The sequence below is a fragment of the Trachurus japonicus genome, chromosome 3 (genome assembly GCF_045865225.1).
Source record: "Trachurus japonicus isolate A0001 chromosome 3, Traja_1.0".
In the NCBI taxonomy this organism is placed as follows: Eukaryota; Metazoa; Chordata; class Actinopteri; order Carangiformes; family Carangidae; genus Trachurus; species Trachurus japonicus.
This window is the reverse complement of record NC_140909.1, coordinates 12,731,479-12,749,791: the sequence shown is the minus strand read 5'-3', so window position 1 is coordinate 12,749,791 and position 18,313 is coordinate 12,731,479. Positions and strand designations below refer to the sequence as shown.

The 18,313-nt window shown below is 41.2% G+C and overlaps 1 protein-coding gene across 1 annotated transcript in view; it reads right to left on the bottom strand.

The window, feature by feature from the left end:
- The window catches only part of LOC146989689 (uncharacterized), a 37,405-nt gene extending 30,231 nt beyond the window's left edge, over nucleotides 1-7,174 (bottom strand). The window contains exons 1-2 of the mRNA XM_085762529.1: nucleotides 6,951-7,174; nucleotides 1,319-1,394 (exon numbers count right to left, since the gene is read on the bottom strand). Of these exons, the coding sequence (XP_085618655.1) occupies nucleotides 1,319-1,394; nucleotides 6,951-6,972 (98 nt within the window). The 5' untranslated portion in view covers nucleotides 6,973-7,174. The remainder of the gene's footprint in view (nucleotides 1-1,318; nucleotides 1,395-6,950) is intronic.
- Nucleotides 7,175-18,313: the final 11,139 nt, after the last annotated feature.

Genomic DNA, 18,313 nt, shown 5'->3' with positions numbered 1-18,313 from the left:
TGTGCGTGCGTTTATGACTAACCTCATTAATGCATGGTTGCACGCTGCTGAATAACTACATGGTGGAATGGGCAAATAAGGTTTGGAGGTGCAAGGTGAGACAGACGTGGTCAGAGGGAGTGGGGGGCGAGAGAGTTCAGGCGGAAAGCTGGATAAACTATTCTGAAGGACACAACAGGGACATAATACATCTAATGTTCCATGCTGCAATATTTATACCTCAACAGACTGTGTGATTTCATAAAATGATCAGAGGGACAGGAAATAGAGCTGTCAGAAACTGTGATGCTGGAAATATATGTGGAGTCACAGTTCTGCAGAAGCGCATGATAATAATGAGATTTGCTGATTATGCTCGAGACAAACAGGTTTGCATTAATATTATTGCATCTGTTAATATTTATATCCTCTTCTTGTTTGCATTCCTAACCTGGTTTACGTCTCCATCCTATGGAGCAGATGTCCTGCAAACTATTCCAGTTTTATTTATAATGTTTTTCCCTTTTGCTTTAATGTGATGATCTGTCCTCCTACTGTCAGCAAAAAACCTGTATGGAAGCAGCCATTCACAGCAATTTCATTATCATTTTGTGCATCTATGTAAGTAAAGATGTATTTTCAGGGAATAAATGTGAATGAATATTTATGAATGTGTATACCTTTTTGGGGTGTAGTGCTTTTACTTAAGTGCTTTTCTTTTTGTTTTCACGTCATGCACTGTACGAAGGACAATGTGTTGACGACAAGCAGGAGAGATGCACCCACAGGCAGCGGAGCACGAGCTATGTAGGAGATGAGAATCTGCTCAACCTTCACACAGAGTATTTTCGGTGCTTTATGCTCATTAGACAAGCTCAAGCCTACAGAGCTGCAGCTGGAGTACGGGCCGCAGTTCAAGGAGAGAGGTTGAGGTAAGAGCAATCATGACAGCATGAATGAATTCAAAACAAGTCAATGCATGGTCGTCCCTCCCGCCGACTGACCTCCACCAACTATCAACGTTAGTGTAGCTCCATGACGCTGGATTGAACCACTAGCAATAAACAGCAATCAGCTCCAATCATATGTGTGCACTACATCAACAGATAGATTAAAACACTGACCGATGAAGACAGCACCTGTGGCCGAAATCGATAGCAGCTTAGAAACGCAGCTAGCATGAAGCCAATGACAAATAATGCAGCATTGATTGCAACGCTGAGGTGCGTCCACTGAGTTGCAGATGGAAGGGGCTGCAGCAGATAATAGAGCGTATGATCATCTCTGACCGTGTGTATGTGGGTGGGACTGTGTGAGGAGGGAAGGGGTTCGTACTCACCCGTGAGTGGTGTTGCTGGCCCTCTTACTCGCTGCCCTGGAGCGACTGGACTTCAGCTCTCCGCTCATGCTCATGTCTGCATGGAAGAGCAACCAATTAACTTTGTAGTGATACAACAAAGACCCTCCATAACACGACACAGCAGGGAAACAAAAGCGTAGGCTGAGAGGGATTTCCAGATGATTACCTAACCTCTAACCCTATGGACCGTCTGGTCGTGTTTATACGTCGCTCAAGTTTATTCTTTATTTGAGTCAAATTAACCTAATCTGTTGTAGCTGTTGTCACCATTTGACATGATAATGACTGAAGGGGCTGGCTCTGACTGACAGTGGTTGTTTTTCTTGTCCATATTCTATCACTTTATGTTGATTGCGCCTGCCACTCTGAGCCAGCTGTGCAATTCTGCATTAATTTTTTGTCTCAGATTTTCAGGCCCACAATGAAAAACCAGATCCTGTCGTAGGCTTGTCTTAAAAGCTGAATCCCTTTACGCATCGTCTTTATTTGTTTCTCCTGCAAAACACTTCCATACACATGTTCTATTGAGACAATTAACCACAAGTCAGAGGAGAGGAGAGGAGAGGAGAGGAGAGGAGAGGAGAGGAGAGGAGAGGAGAGGAGAGGACAGTCTGACATGGACAGATGGGCGGTGAATGGAGCGTGACTGGGCCAGCTGCACGTACACTCACACAGCGTGGTTGTCAAATGGCTGGAAGCTACAATTAATTAAGTAAGGGTCTGAATGTGTGAAAAGAAATGTAGACACGTGTATGTACCTTTACCTCCCACGGCAGAGATAATTTTCTGACAGTTTGGAGTCAAACGGTGACCTCTGTTTGGCTTCTCTGCAGCCAACTGTGATGAACTGGTCCCTGCTGCTGACACATTACACTAACTGTCACCGGCCTGAGCCACGCGTACCTGCACTGCCAGGGAACTACTGCGCTGAAACTGATATCAGATATGACACCTCAGACATACATTTATGTTTTTCATTACAGCAGATTAAGATCCTTCCGTCTTTTTTCTTTTCTTTTTTTACACACTGCAAACATATGGAGTTAAACTGAATCAATCACCCACTTATCCACTTAATAACAGGATTTTAACATGGCAGCAGCTTTGTGTCAGATTTGTACAAAAAGAAAAAAAAAGAAATCCAACGACTGAGTGATGAATTGGGCAGTGAGACTACATGGAGCATAAGCATTAACAGATTTTAGGTTGGCATAATATACTGTAATATTCCACTCTATAATTAGCCTATAATGATCGTTTGCTAAGTCATAAAGCTATTCATTATTTCAGTCATCCTTATATTCATGCATTGCCAACCAGCACTCCTGTATTGAAACATATACACACACATTGTGGGGGTTAATACCAAAAATGGATACCTGTAATTATATCATACAGTGACAATAATTCCAACAGATTTACAGTTTTTCACGATGGCTTAAACACATTTCTCAATACCTCCTGCTGTTCTCAAAACTGTAAACTGAAAACTTTGTTAAACTACATTGACCATCTTCTCTGATTGATTGCCCTTTGACCTCGTCATCACATTGTTCGCAAAACCTGTGAACAGTTCTGACTTTTGCAACCTGTGTTTACCCTTATGTGTCCTTGCAGTGCAAAATGCATATTAGTGCGTGCAAAACGTTTCCCTATTATGATGATATGAGATCTGTAACTTGTATCTAACGGTCAGAAAGTTTCATCAAAGTTGTGATGTATTCAATAAATGGATTCAGTCCACTGAGGATTTGGTTCAAAGAAAGGAATTTGGTGTTCTAGCAATTCAGAGAAGCTGTAATGGATGTAATTATACCCTGCCTTCCAAATCTTTTTTTTTTTAAAGAATTCATCTCTTTCTTTATCAAGCTATCAAGAGAAAATAACACACGAAAACATTGTTCTGTGGAATAACAGCTGCAAATAAATGGTAGTTGTGTGGTGGAAATATCCATAAAATAATGTTATGCATTATCATTAAATACACTATCATTATTCCATAAGGGTTTTTCTTTAGAATTACATTGTAATGCAATGTCAACACAAGATTTTACTTCCTTTATGTTCATGTGTCATTTTCCCTTATCAGAGAAAAAGGTAAAGCATTAAAATTTTGGTCACACAAACAGAAAGGGAGATAAATACTGGCATCTTAATTCACTCAGCTAAAACCAGACATGACTCCATTTGCACATCTCCACTGGACAGGCCCACGTTTCATATGCCAGTGCAGTATTGTCATGTGAAACAGAGGGACAATGCGCACCATGAGAAATCTTCATTCATGCAAACTGAGTTTTATGATGTTTTATGAGCTACAGCGCGACTGTGTGATTGACTGCATGATGAAGCCGTGACACAGGAAGAGAGGGAAGGACGCTGCTGAGCACAGTCGTGTCGCTCTGCAGGAGCCAAACCTCAGGAGGCAATCAGACTGCTATTCGGTAAACAAAGTCCTACACGCTACAATTAGCTTCTCCAGAGAAAAATCCACAAACGCACCCACACACACACACCTACACAAATTTACAGTATATTTTTGTATGAATGTGTAAATTACGGTTTTTAAATTGCAAGTTATTGTACTATTGATTTGCTTTTTTAAGATCATGTTGCACAGATACAATCTCTCAGCCTATCAGAGCTGTTGCTTTTTTTAGCAGTTTTGCAAAGTTGATGGATTTTTCTCTCTAGAATAACGGCGCATAGATGATGAGTAAAATGTTGATTATGACTGATTTCTCTTCCCTTTCCCCCCCTTTTTTTTTTGTTCTGATTTTCTTCTTGTTCAACTGAGCCACACATGAGTTCTCCCCTGTCCTTGGCTAGTTAAACACAGACTTTTATAAATTACACACTGATAACTCACATTCTGCTTTAGCAATTGTGTCGACTGCTGCGATGATGAATTAGATAATGGTGGTTGTGGTTGTGATGCAATTATACATTTTTCCCTGACTATTACTCATATCAGTTCTTCACTTTAGATCAACCCGCCCTATTTAGCACTTCTCTGCACTGGATTAATGACTATTGATAACTTATAAGACACTTTTATATAGTTGAATGCAAATATGCTTATATATTTGTTCATTCTAAAAATATCCTATTAAGACATATTTTGTACAAATATAATCGTGTTTCATTATATAGACATTCTATAACAAATTTTACTGGTAAAAATACACAAAATAAGGTGTTAAAATACAACATCTGATCTTTTGTTTCTCATTTTCCATTTTTTATCATTCTGTTAAAACTCCTGTGATTATTTGTCATTTCAACAATTTGTTTTCCTCTTCATCAATACAGATGTTGGGATGCATCCAACACATTTATCGTGCACATGATATTGCATAAAACTGCCTCTAAGTTGGTGGTCTTCATCATGGGCAGCGTGACTTAATAACATTGTGCTGTGAGTCATGATTCTCACTATAGACCAGTTGAATCAGGGACGAGCCCCGGAGACTCCAGCTAAAAAAAGAGACAGACAGATTGTGGAGAAATCAAGTCTATAATGCAACTGATAGCATGTTTGTAAAATAGGAGCAAAGGGCACTAAAGGACACATCAAGGTCACACATGATCAGCCATAATGAGTTATAAAGCCTCAGCCTCTGCCACGGTCTATAGTCTGTCACTGTGCTCGGTATCAGCGGATGTCAGGCTGAGTGCCAGACTGTCGCTCCGTACAGCGCCAAAGTGAGAGCCGGCTTAATCACACTACCTGGAAACAAAATTACACAGCAACAACGTGGAAAAGACCCCAGTCACTTTCCACTCTGCTTTACCAGCTATACAGGAAAAGCTGCTGCCCTGTCTGAACCTGCTCACCTCCTCACACACAGGAAACGCAACTTTTCTATCGGTCAATTAAGTGTCATCATGTGTAGTCTGGCTTCAGGTGATTCATGTTTGCTCCATTACTGTCTGTTTTCTAGCTGCAAACACAGGAAATCAGGGGAATTTGTGCACAGCATGTATTTTAGGCTCAAACATACTCGCACACATGCACATCAAAAATATGTGAATAAGAAATTACCACCACGTAAATCACACACTTACATTCAAAACACACACATATTTCCGCTAATAACAAACATTGATATTTTTGGTTTTATTTCAGTCTATAAAAAAAATATATATATATTTTCTAATCCTCCTCAATGAGACTTTAGAAACGATTTTATATCTTGGTGAAAAATGAAGCTTTTCTATTGTTTTCTTTTTCCGTATTGATCATTTCTCTCTCTTGAGGGCAAACACATTTCTACACTTGAGTTAATTTTATTCTATATTTTTCTATATTTCTATAATTCTATATTCCTACTTTGCCTTACAATAATTAATTTGGCCTTCTCTACACTGTACTGTATGCTCTGCTGCTTGCATCAGAAAATGACCATTCTTGTTTCTGCATGAATGTGCACACAACTTCTTCTCCTCTCTGCTCCGTGTCATGCTGCATCTTCTTGATTTCCTGCACTGCAAATGACCTCATGTCAGACTTTAGTGCCAAAACGGCCACCAGTTTTAGTTTCCACTCTCAGGGCTAAATACAGTGTAATCGCAGATATCGCTGTCAGCATACAACATGGATTAATGGATAGGATATGTAGGGAGGGCTGATATGAATAGATGGCATTACTGTTGAGTGCCAAAAAGAATGAGTGGCTAAAAAGAAAGGGAAATAAAAACTCTTGCATTACAGTTAGAGGGATACACTAGTGCCATAGGTGTTTTATAATCCCACATTACAGCAAACCACACAGAGACAGTCCACTTTTACTGTCAGTCCTTCAGTCTGAACTCTACTGGAGGTTTTGCAGCACTGAGCTGTTTCTGAACTAGCATGGAAGTTGAGGAGATGCAGCCACCCTGACTGCACATCTGGTAAAGTAGCCTACACTTATGAGGAATTGTGCACAAAGTCACTGTTAAATCTGCAGATGAAGTATCAAAAAAAAGGAGAAGAAAATGTATTAAGCTTAACCCAGAACCACAAAGGAGGATCACAACATAATTAAGCGTTTGGCGGTTTCTGTCCCTCAAAGCCACTCATGCCCAGAGAAAGAGAAAGAGAAAGAGAGAGAGAGATGGGGAAAGAGAGAGAGACAGAGAGAAAGAGCGAGAGACAGCTGACCTTGCCAATGTGACGGGACAGGATGAGCTTTGATCATTTGCACCTCACAGTTCAGTTCTGGTGAAGTTATCAAAGACGTCCCTTCATACTTCACAGTGTTTACATCTTAGATTCCTGCCTCCCTTGTTTTTTTTTTAAACAGGCTATTTTTTTCCCGGAGCGCCATCTGGATTGGATCAATGTGTAGCTATAGGTATGAGGAGAAATCAACCCAAAAAAAAAACAACCACGAGGCAAAAGTGACAAAGGTTTGAGGATGAAGTCGAGAGAGACGAGTTCATGAACAGAGAGGCTGGTGGACGGACAGGAAGGAGACGGCAGCAAAGCTCCAAAAAAGAGAGAGAGAGAAAGAGAAAGAAAGAAAAGAGAGGAAACAGAGGAAAACCGAGCTGCGTGCAAACATAACATCCACTAACAAACGCGCGCACACACGCAAACCAGAGGGATCAACGCTGGTATACTCACATCGTGGGCTGAACAGGGTCATATCAGAGATGCAAAACAACCAGCGGGACTGAGAGGGCAGAGGCGATCTTTGCTTCTCTCTCTCTCTCTCTCTCTCTCTCTCTCTCTCTCTCTCTCTCTCTCTCTCTCTCTCTCTCTCTACGTCCTCCTCGCTCTTGCACACTCTCTGTGTGTCTGGATGCGTGTGTGCGTGCCTGCGTGTGTGTGTTCAGGCTGCCTTTTGGCTGACTGCTGTGATACTACTGAGTCAGTAGACAAACCAGCTAGAGAGAGAGAGGGGAGCTCCAACGGGATGTACCAACTGGTTTTCCTGTGGCAGGGGGGTGTTGGGGGGGTGAGGAAGGGGGGATGCACTGCCACTGGACTGTTCCATTAGCAGGAGAGCTGCTGGCAGGAGGATTGGGTGAGTGTGCAGCTGGTTTCCCCTCAGCAACAGGAGCTTGGCTGGAGCCCAGGGCTTTACAAATTCCAGCCAGGCGAGGTAGGAAGAAGCTGCCAGAGCGTGTGTGTGTGTGTGTGTGTGTGTGTGTGTGTGTGTGTGTGTGTGTGTGTGTGTGTGTGTGTGTGTGTGCGTGAGTGTGATTGTATCTTAATGCACATTATATCAAAGAGCAGAAACCTGGAGACAGAGCTGAGCACTTGCTTCACATTTCACTCAACATCACTCACTCACATACACACACACACTCACACACACAACAAAAAAAAACTGATAAGGACACACAGTCTCAAGGAGGATGACAGGAGAAAAATAAACGTGTGGTAAGACGCTCATCAATGAATAATCAAGGCCAAGTAAAGGTATGACATACACAAACAGTGAAGGAGGAAGAATAGTCTTTTGCCACAGTGGTTGTGGTTATGCAACAGAGGAGATGAGCGGATTAATTACAAACTCAGAATTGGAAGTGTAATTGATAACCTAAATTAATGAGGAATCACATGTTGAAATTCATCTCTGCAGTAAACAAGACCCCTGACGGGTTAATACACCTCCAGATATATCATTATGATCACATATCACAGCAATGCTTTAATGTGATTTACGTCTGAATCTGAAAACAAACCCAGCAGAATCCCTTTTTTTCCCCCTTTTTTTTTTACATATTGTAAACAGTTTGCGTCTCATCGTTGTCCCGTTTTTTGTTATGCTGCAGTTGAAGAGAGAATACACCTGGGGGTGTTTAATCTTTCTGGCACCCGAGGAGAGGCTTTCATGTGGGTTTAATTAGCTTCTTTAACAACCAACACAGGGTAGCACTGGCTGCAAGCCAAACTTTAATCTTAGTCAACTCTAAAATGATTATTACCTCTTTTCACACTACACTTAACCCTAGCACAATTGCATTACTAAGCTGTTAACTGTTGGATAACTGTGTGATCTCAGTGGTGTCACAAATTGAGCCCTGAGCCGTATAGCTCTATAGGCACTGACTTAGAAATATTTAATGCGATATATAAAGAGCTTTTGTGATTTGTAACGCTGACGTTGATTCAGGAATTGTTTTTGTTTCCATGTGTCAACTAAACCACACTGTGAGTCAGTGGCATATTCACATATTTGAACCCAGATTAACAGTGTAGCTATGCAATACGAGCATAATCAAAACATAGCATTTTTGCATAAAAAAGAGGATACTATATTGCATGGGTATTCCCTTCAAAGACTCTGCCAGTGGCGCGTGTGGGTAAAGCCTTCACTGATCGACTGCATTTGTCACTTGGCTGTGGCTGAGGGTGGTGAGTATTTGTGGTACAGTATGGTGGTGTGTTGGGCAAAGCAGTTCTTTAGAGAGCACTGAATCCCTAGAATTAGTTCATGAAAAAGATTTGTTAAAAATATTTTTCACCGAATCGTTCACGAGTCAGCCCTGAGGCTCACATTCACCGAGACGTTCGCGAGTGACGCCACATTCAGTGAACGTGAGCCCTCAGCCCTGAGAGACAGTACGTTCAGTAAGTCTCTCACTGAAAATACACTGTTTCCTTGCAATGAGATAGCCTCATAAACCAGCCTCTAGCGGAAATGCATTTCATTTCATTTCTCGGGAGAGTCTGGCCTCATTCAGCCAATCAGCAAGTTGGTGTAGTGACGGGGCTTTGCACCAGTCGGTCCCTGATTGGCCAACGTGCTATGTCAATCACAGCGGCGACGCTGATTGGCTCGGCCTTCTGAGGGTTTCAGGCCAAACGCTTACAACGGGGATGAGGCCAGACTCTCCCTCAGAAATGAAATGAATTGCATTTCCGGGAGCGGCTGGTTTACGAGGCTAGCAATGAGAGTCTCTGCCACTAGATTCACCAGTGATTCAGTGATTCACGGACCACACAGCAGTTCCACTGCCGGCCTGCACGCTCGCTGCTGAGCTCAGCTGAACTGAGAAATGAACCAATCGGTTAATCAGCCAAACGATTTGTTCTTTTGAACGAAACATTTGCAAACAACACAAGCCTACAGTATGGTCAGTTAATGCAAAAACAATGTAAACTGTACAGTTTTGCTAAAATTATTCAGTAACTGCACAGTTGGTGGAATAGCTAAACAGAAAAAACTCAGTATATTTGGGTATTACCAAGTATCACTCTTGTTGTTCCATAAGAAACACTTAAGATGTCAGTGGTGCAGCAGCCCCTCCATAGATGTGTTATAATGAGAGTTGGCTACAGGCTCCAAGGAGCTGCCCAGTTCATTCCAATTAAAGCTGATCACCTTATGTACTTCAGTGATTTATTAAGAGAGCTGGATGCAGCCTCAGAGCACTTAAATATAAGTGAGACTTTTTCATAGTTTTAACAAACATTTTCTAGGCCAAACGGCGACGCATGAATTAGAGTTCAGACTGTGGACACTTTTCCAAACTCGTAGCACAGCCCAGTTCCTGGAGGCTTGTGGAGAACACAGGAAATTAACAATATGTACAGCCATCTCTCTGCATATGTGAGAGAACGCACCGAGCATAAATGCACTCGCCACATCTAACATTTCGTTCCACTGTAAATGAAAGGGGGTGGGGGGAGCAGCAGGGAGAGAGGAGAGAGGTAGTGGAGCAGAACTCGGCTTGATGCAGCCCAGTGGACTGACTCACCTGAACAGAAAGGGCTGAGGGGTAGGGCAGGAGCGGAGAGAGGGAGAGAAAATTAGCCTGCAGCCTCAGGAAATGGCTGGAATGAGTTTAAAAGTACAGGGTACAGGGAAAAGAACAAATGACGAGAGAATGTAAGAGCGGGAAATAATACAGAAAATCAGAATAAAAAACAGACAGAGGGAGAAAAAACTGAGCTGAGCTTGATGTACAGGGGCCGCAGGCATGGATTTAAATGGGATATATTAGCAAGTTTGAACTTACATTAAAAGAAAACTGTTCAGGTTGAAGAAAAAAATAAATAAATGAATAAATTGTGCAATCTGTTATTTCACTCGCTTTTGAAAAGTTGTGGATATATGTAATGAAAACTGGCTCTGGCTGGTGTTTCCTGTTTTACAGTAACACCTCTGAAACCAGGCGAGTGGCGTGCAGAAAGAGGGTTGTTTTAGCTGACGTACTCAAGCTGTGCTTAGCCAACTAATAAATTGACCACATAGCTAAGCAGCATATGTGCTGTCGATGAACTCTCGTGAGGAGGCAGGCGGTCGTGCTGAGGTTCAGCAGTCAGCTAGTGACGACTGAAAAAAAAACAGGTTGCTTTGTGTTGCGATGTTGAGAAGTTAATGCTAGACGACCAAGATCCTCATGTCTCTGTTCTGACTCATAGTTGAAACCACTCGCTGCTGCTCCTATGCTACAGAAATAGTCATATAAGGCCAAGTCACAGCTGAATTCTTATAAAGATTGAAATGTAAATCTTTTAAAGGGGAGAATGTGGAAAGAAGATATGAAGAGTGCAGAGCACACAACTATTTCCCAACAACAAACAGCAAAAAATATTCCATTAAAGTTATTTTTTTGTATTCAGGAGTTTCTATTGTGGTTCAAAAATAAATTTTCCTCTAATAAGCTGAGAATTCAATAGAACAAGATGACAAAACAGCAAAAGACTGATTATTGTTTAGAGTTAGGTCAGCCTCTACTCAAATTAACTTATAAATGGGGAATTAAAAGTAGATTATTTTGGCCCTTGCTTTGCTTTCCTGCAAAATGTTCTCCTTTTTTTCTTAACCAAGGTTGACTCATTGAATTCCTCAGGAGGAAAAGGGCGGCAGGAAAATTACCTTAGAGAAAATCCACTTGTTTTGAACTTAGAGCATCAGGGTTGGTCATGTTTTTTGCAATAGGACTGCAAATGCAAACATGACATGGATTCCTTTGTTATCATTATTAACCTCTGAGCCTGCTGATGACCTGCTTGTTGTTATGTGAGACACATATTTCAGTTTGGCATGTTCACCTGCATCCTCCTGTGCTTGCTTTGTTTGTGTTTTTGCTCTTAACTTTAAAATCTAGTCCATATTTGCAATTCTTGTCTTGATTTGCATGCAGTATGTGTTGAACGAATATAGCATAGCTGAACAAAACAAAACAACATCTATGGTATGTGTCCTATTGTAGATGTTGTGTCTGTGTGTCTGTCTGTATGTGACAGCGGTTATCTTTTTGGAAGGACCAGAGAGCAGTTATCACTATAAACGTTTCTTATGAACATAAGGTCACTAAATGAACTGTACTGCACAATTATTTTAGTTTGTTTCAAAACAATATGTGTTTATTTGCAATTATAGCACCAAATGTTGACTCCTCCTCTTAAATGGCATCGTGCCTTCTTCAGTATAGCAAATGTGAGATCCATAGGAAACCGTCATTTGGATTTGAATTTGGATCTTGTTCTAACCCAGGTTTGTCTTGGAGCCAGTACATCCCTCCCACACACACACACACACACACACACACACACCCTCTCTCTTGATTAGCCAGTCTGAGTCTTCACACCCAGACAAACCCAGATGAAAATCCATGTTCACTGAGGTATTACTGTATCTTGACATGATAATCTCCTTTTTACCCATGAAGCAGTACAGACAGCTCATATATTATCACTGACTGCCTTTTCTCTTTCCTTCCCCTTCATTCTCTGTGCCACATCCACTACCCCCGACACACACACACACACACACACACACACACACACACACACACACACACACACACTATTCCCCCTGCCACTCTCTCTAGCTGGAGTGTCTCAGTGTGAAAACCTCATTATGTTCTGCTACTGGACCTGCAAACTCAATTGGACAGAGAGCTATAGCCCAGGTCTGAGCCAGTGTTGTGTTTTTGTTTGAGTGCAGACTGCACATGCATTCATGCCTCGTGTGTGCGTGTGTGTGTGTTCATGCACCTGTATGTGTGATCAGTGGTGAATAAATCAGGCGGTGCTCCGTCAGTGTGACAGCGCCAAGGTGGGGAAATTTTCCCCTTTTTTGAGCATTGGGTATCCGTGGCAGCAGCATGAATTGGCCGAGCTGATGGTAAGAGGCCTGCGGCCAGCTACACATTTCACAAGGCATTAACTGGCACTTCATTCACCCTGCTTTGCTGCCGGCCCTCAGCTATTACACTTAACACATACTCTGGTTCAATAAAGCCCATTCTTTAGAAATGCAGTGTGTGCGCTGATATATATTACTGTGGGAATGGATCATTTTTTATTTCAAAAGATGTAAAAGTTTTAAAAATTGATTGTAATGGAGGAGAATCTATAACCTTGGCGTCAAATCTTTTCACTGCTGTGACTGAAAAACGAAGGCAGGTGGCGTCGTGTGTTGTAAAACATGGAATTAGACCATTTCTTTGTTGTTGGGATTTTCTTTTTAATGCTGGCAACTTGATTGTGAGATAACGGTGGCGTCTATCCAGTCTGGTTTCAGTTCTGGATGAGTCTGTGTCCCCCTGGAGCATCTCTAGGACACAGAACACACATGCCGACTGTACTACACCGTTTCCAAACTTGTGATGTATGGAACAAAGAAAACCGGCTCAATAAGGATCAGTGCCGGTTCTTCAGAGGATACTCCAGTTTAAACTGACCAGTCTCTGATGAGTAATTAGAAGAAAGATTCAATTATGCTCAGAGATAGTAAGAGTGTACAACTCAGTTAACTTCACTATAGTGTGTCTTCGCCCGTCTCCCACCACGAGACAGACAAAATCTGTGTGGCCGAACCAAGTAGCATCCTCAATAGCCCCATTCATCATCCTCCACCACCCTATCTTCCTGCGTCAGGGATAGCCTTGTTCACTTGGATTGTCCAACTGTGACCACAAAGACAAAAAAGAAAAAAGAAAATCCCTCTTTACCAACCTGACGTTACTGCATCAGCCAGAAATCCTGACAGAGCACAGGCAAACACATGAAGACACACAAGAACAAAACACTCGAGAGGATGACATGCTCATAAGATATTTGCTCTCATGTATGTTGAATTTTCTGTCATTTTCTCTGTCTTGTTATCATCTCTCTAGACCTTAGAGAAATAAATCGTTTTGTGCAACAGCAGCTGTGGGATGCTGAACAAGCTGTACGCACAGAATAATGATTCAATCCCAAGAGCACACTTTACATCTGCAGAATATAGACTGACTTTTATCTTTTATACTGTGCCAATACATTTAAACCCCCGAATCTAAATGGAGCTGAATAATATACTGTATAATATATAAAACAAAAGCGCCATTTAAAAGTTGATTATTCTGTTGCCTGCTGCTTGGTGTCAGATCTGGAGATCGGCTGCTGTGGGCAGTTCAGCCACTTCCAGTAAATACAGTATTTAAGTAAATATTGATTGGGTTTGTAAGATTCACTCAAGACTGAATGCATTTAAGTACAAAAATAAGGAGACTATATAAAATATACTATATCACTTACTGATCAAAGTCGTAGTAAACCAAGCTCACACTCTGAGGTTTTCTTTCTACAGCCTTAAACCAATAAACTTAAACATAGACTGTAGTGTAACTTGTGTAACTGACCTAACTCCCTGTTTGTACATTAATCAAATATTAAACATGATTAACAATTATTTGAACTCTCATTTCTGACAGCTCATAAAATCTAGGTCCAGCAGTGACTCTGCTTCAGCTCCACTTTTGGTCTCCACTGATTTCCAGTCGACAGGCGGGAGGTTTTCCCCTGAAACCAGCTACTGAAAAGAGCTTGTGAACACAAACAGTAGAGTTGTGGGCTGGAGAGTCACAACAATGACTTTGAAAAAAGCTTTAAAGCTGTGCAGGTCTGAGGGGTGATAACTTGGATGTTGGTTCATCACCACGGTAACCCCTTTTCCCCTGATAGACTGTTAATATAAAACTACAGCCGCTTTAACACTTCAAGTAAGTCTTTGACCTGTTGACTCCACCAGACCTTTAATTTCATCCTTTGATATACCCTGCAAAGCGTAAACTGCAGCTGCTGTCTGCCGCAGAGCAGATGATGGTGCTACACTCGACTCTGCTGTAAACAAGAGAACTAATAGATGACTTAATGACTATTTCACCAAGCAGTTCCTGCTCATTCGCTCTGGCCTACAACTGACACTTAACGAGATAATTGCAGAATATTATAGTTATTTTGTCTTTTCTCTCTCTCTCTCTAAAAATGCATGTGTGTGTGTGTGTGTGTGTGTGTGTGTCTGTGTGTTTAGGCAAATGAAGAGCAGTCAGGTCTTGTTTTCCACTTACCTCAGGTAGCAACAGTATGTAAGCTAACGGTCTAATGATATGTTTCCTCTCTTTGTTTTCAATGATTACCCATCAGGTTGTACGTCAGGTCAGGAAGAAATGTTTTGGGATCATGTCACGATTTTATATGCTGTTTGAGTTCAAATCGTGTGTGTGTGTGTGTGTGTGTGTGTGTATGAGTGCATGTTTTATTGTGCACAACATCATATATGCATCAGATTTATGTAAACAAGCTAACGAGGAGGTATGTGTGGGCAGCAGGACTTAAATTTAAAACACGAGTTTGCAAAGTTAAGTTAAGTTATGAAATCTGGACGGAGTAATTTATGCAGAGAGTGCAGCCCAGACTCAACCCTGGTCTCACAGCTCTGAGAACAGCTGCTGGCACAGGGAATTGTTTTCCTCAAACTACAAAGTCTAAACTTAACAATTGCTTTTGTACCATTATAATCAATGTTTAATCTTTGTTCTTGAATTGGTTGTTGTTGTCTTTATTGAAATGCACTCAAGACTTCATGAATCCCTTGGTTTAAGTCATTAGGAACAACACACTGCATTCGAGCCAGGGCTGTTGCTAGTAAATCTGGGGCCCCTGAAAAATTATTGCCCCTGCCTCCTGACTTTTCATCGCCATTTTTTTCATAGACCATGTAATATCATGTTTTTATTTGGGGCAACTTGCCTGTCATTCAGATTTGATACTTCTCCACTATGTCCGATGTAACTTTTGGTTTTCTTGTATCTAACGTCATTGAAAGGTGAAAACGTATAGTGGTCCCCTTGAATTGTCATCACCTTTCTTCCCTATATGCAACAGCCGATAGCAGTAACAATACAGTGTTTAGGAACAAAACAATGCAATTAAGCTGCAGTATTACAGTAATATAGTAGTTATTTTTAACCTTGTTAACATGTCAATACAAGACATCATGAGGGAAATAAAAAGTCAAAACAATTAATGACCTTTAAACCAATAAACAGTCACCAATGACATCTCATTAAACAGAGACTGTGCAGACTGCTGGGCCTTCATACATCATGAGTGTCAGGAACCAATCTAGGCAATTTGCAGGAACAAGGGTCAGGCAAAGGAAATAAAAACCTTGACAGTAAGCACGTTTCAACCTGGGAAACAACATAAACAAGAAAAAGATGCTAACTGTGCAAACCAGTGAGTCCAGTGCAGCCAACAGAGGACAACATAGTCAGCTCAGCCATGTTATACGGAACATTAAAGACACATTAAAGGACTGGTAAATCTGTAAATGATAACACTGTGAGCTATAATTGTATTCACTGATGTGGTGTATTTGAATGCTCCTTAGGGAGTGAAAGCGTCCAAACTACAGTGCATATTTAGTAACAATAATATAAGTATCTACACTGAGCTGAAAGCAAAGATTCAGATTAATGAAGTGATTGGTGACTTCATTCTTTAGAAAACAGCAGACAGATGTATGAAATAACTGTCTGGAGCTTTTAGCTGCACGAGACATTTTATTCTGGATTTGGTGGAAACATGAAAAAACTTAAAAGAAGGCTGAACATTGGACTTTAACAATGGTATTTGTCTGACAGAAATCAATTAACCAATGCAGCTATGAAGCCATATACTGTACAACGTCTCCAGCGAACCAAGAAGACAGTTTAGTCGTCCTCACTCAATGAACAGTCCCTGTAGATCAGACCTTGAATGTCCTTTTGGCTTGTTGAGAGGAAGTTTGTGTTTGTGCTCTTTTGTTTTGGAAATTAATTGCTGCTTTTAGTGCGGCCTTGCAGCCCCCACGGCGATAGCCTTTCACTGATTCCTGGTTATTTTTTAATTTAACCACTCATGCACTGACCAAGAGCTCTGTCTCTCTCCCTGGGAAAGTCATTGCAGCAGATTATCCTCATCCGGCGCATCAGGCGTCCTCATCCTTTACACGGCTCCTTCTCCGCTCAGCAAATGACACACTTCCCCAACTCTGTCAGGCTGCATCACTCTTTGAAGTTAATGAGTCAAAACTATCAGTCGTTTCGCTTTTAATTAGAAAACGGACGGAATGATTTTCAATTTAGACATTTTTAATTGAAGCTGTCATTTTCAATTAAGATATGACATCCTTGACAAGCCCTCTCCTCCCTCAACTCTTCATTTATTCATTTATCAGCAGCCTTCTCGAGATGTTCCACTACTTTGCCTCCTGATCTCTTTTCTCCTCCTCTCCTCTTCTCTTGGTAGCAGCCAGGAAACCTTCTCATCAGTGGATGATGACAAAGACTTCTCTTTTGCCAAGCACTACTGAATCTTCCGATATTATCATTTTATCCTCCATTATACTTACATTTTTCTCACATTCCTTTTCGTTCATTCCTCAGTCCCTCTCATACACTGTACTCTCTCTTTCCCTCACACTACATCTTAGTCTTCCCACATCGCTCCCTGTCTCCTCCAAGATAAACGGCCCCATTAAAAGGTTTAAAAAGATGTGTAATTAACTCTCATAGCATGGTAAATTGAGTCGATTTTATTGGCATTATAACAAAATATGTTGGGAAATTTGTTTGGTGTGCACACAGGACACCACTGAGCAATATACAAAGGGATAAAATACATCACATCTCATGAACAAGGCCGAAACTCACTATGCAAATTAGTTCAAATTAGATTATCGTGTCAAATTAAATCCAAGTAAGTTAAGAAGCTTTCTCCCCATAATTCGGAGAAGCTGCAATTCTTGAGAAAATGTTTTGAACCCAAGTTGTTTGAGACCTTTCCCAGAAGCTCTTTTCCTCAAAAAGAGAAATTGAGAGTTTTCTCTCAGCAGAGACCGGTTTGATTGCTGCAGAATCAACTATTTCTTTCTGACAGGAAGCACAAATAATATATAAATGATTTTAGTGTAAATTGAGTACACACACACACACACACACACACACACACACACACACACACACACACACACAGTGGTATCATCATATCACATTCTGTAGGTCCTCATGCCACACACAAACACACAAGTAAAATTACGTCATTACTGGTGAAGTATAGATTTGGACAGCACATTGTGAACACACACTTCTCGCCAGAAAGAGGCTGTTGTAGGTGATGAAGGCAGGACATTAGTAGGACGTTGATCTCTCCTGACTAATGCATGCATTGAAAATATGGATTATATCCAGGACGGCTGGATTTCATGGCACAGGTTCAATTTGTACGTGTGTGTGTGGCCTTGCTCCTGACAAATCAAAGAATGCAGGAGCATTGTTGTGGCCGACACCGAGCACAGAGCAGGATAATCCAAATGTAAAGACCAAGGTTGCTGTGGTTGCAGCACTTTTTTTGCTTTTGTACAGTATCTTTGATTTTTGTCGCCAATAGTAAGAAAAACACTTGTTTAGCCCATATCTGACAGGGAAACAATGGTGGAGCTGCAGGTTGCTAACCACTGAAGACAGCAACATTTGTGTTTTTCTTGTTGTCAGTGGAAACAGAAATGCATTGAAATGGTGCAACTTGTTTGAACGTTGTTGGTTAATGTCGCACTTCACTGAGAAAATTGATGTAAAACGTGCGTGAAATAGAAATCTGGCTGGTTTAGGCTTGGATTTGAAAGAAAATACTGTTGGTTCTGGGTTCAATTTCTGTGTGCAGTTTGCATGTTCACCCCGAGCATGTGAGGTGGTTTATCTCCCAACCCCGCCTAT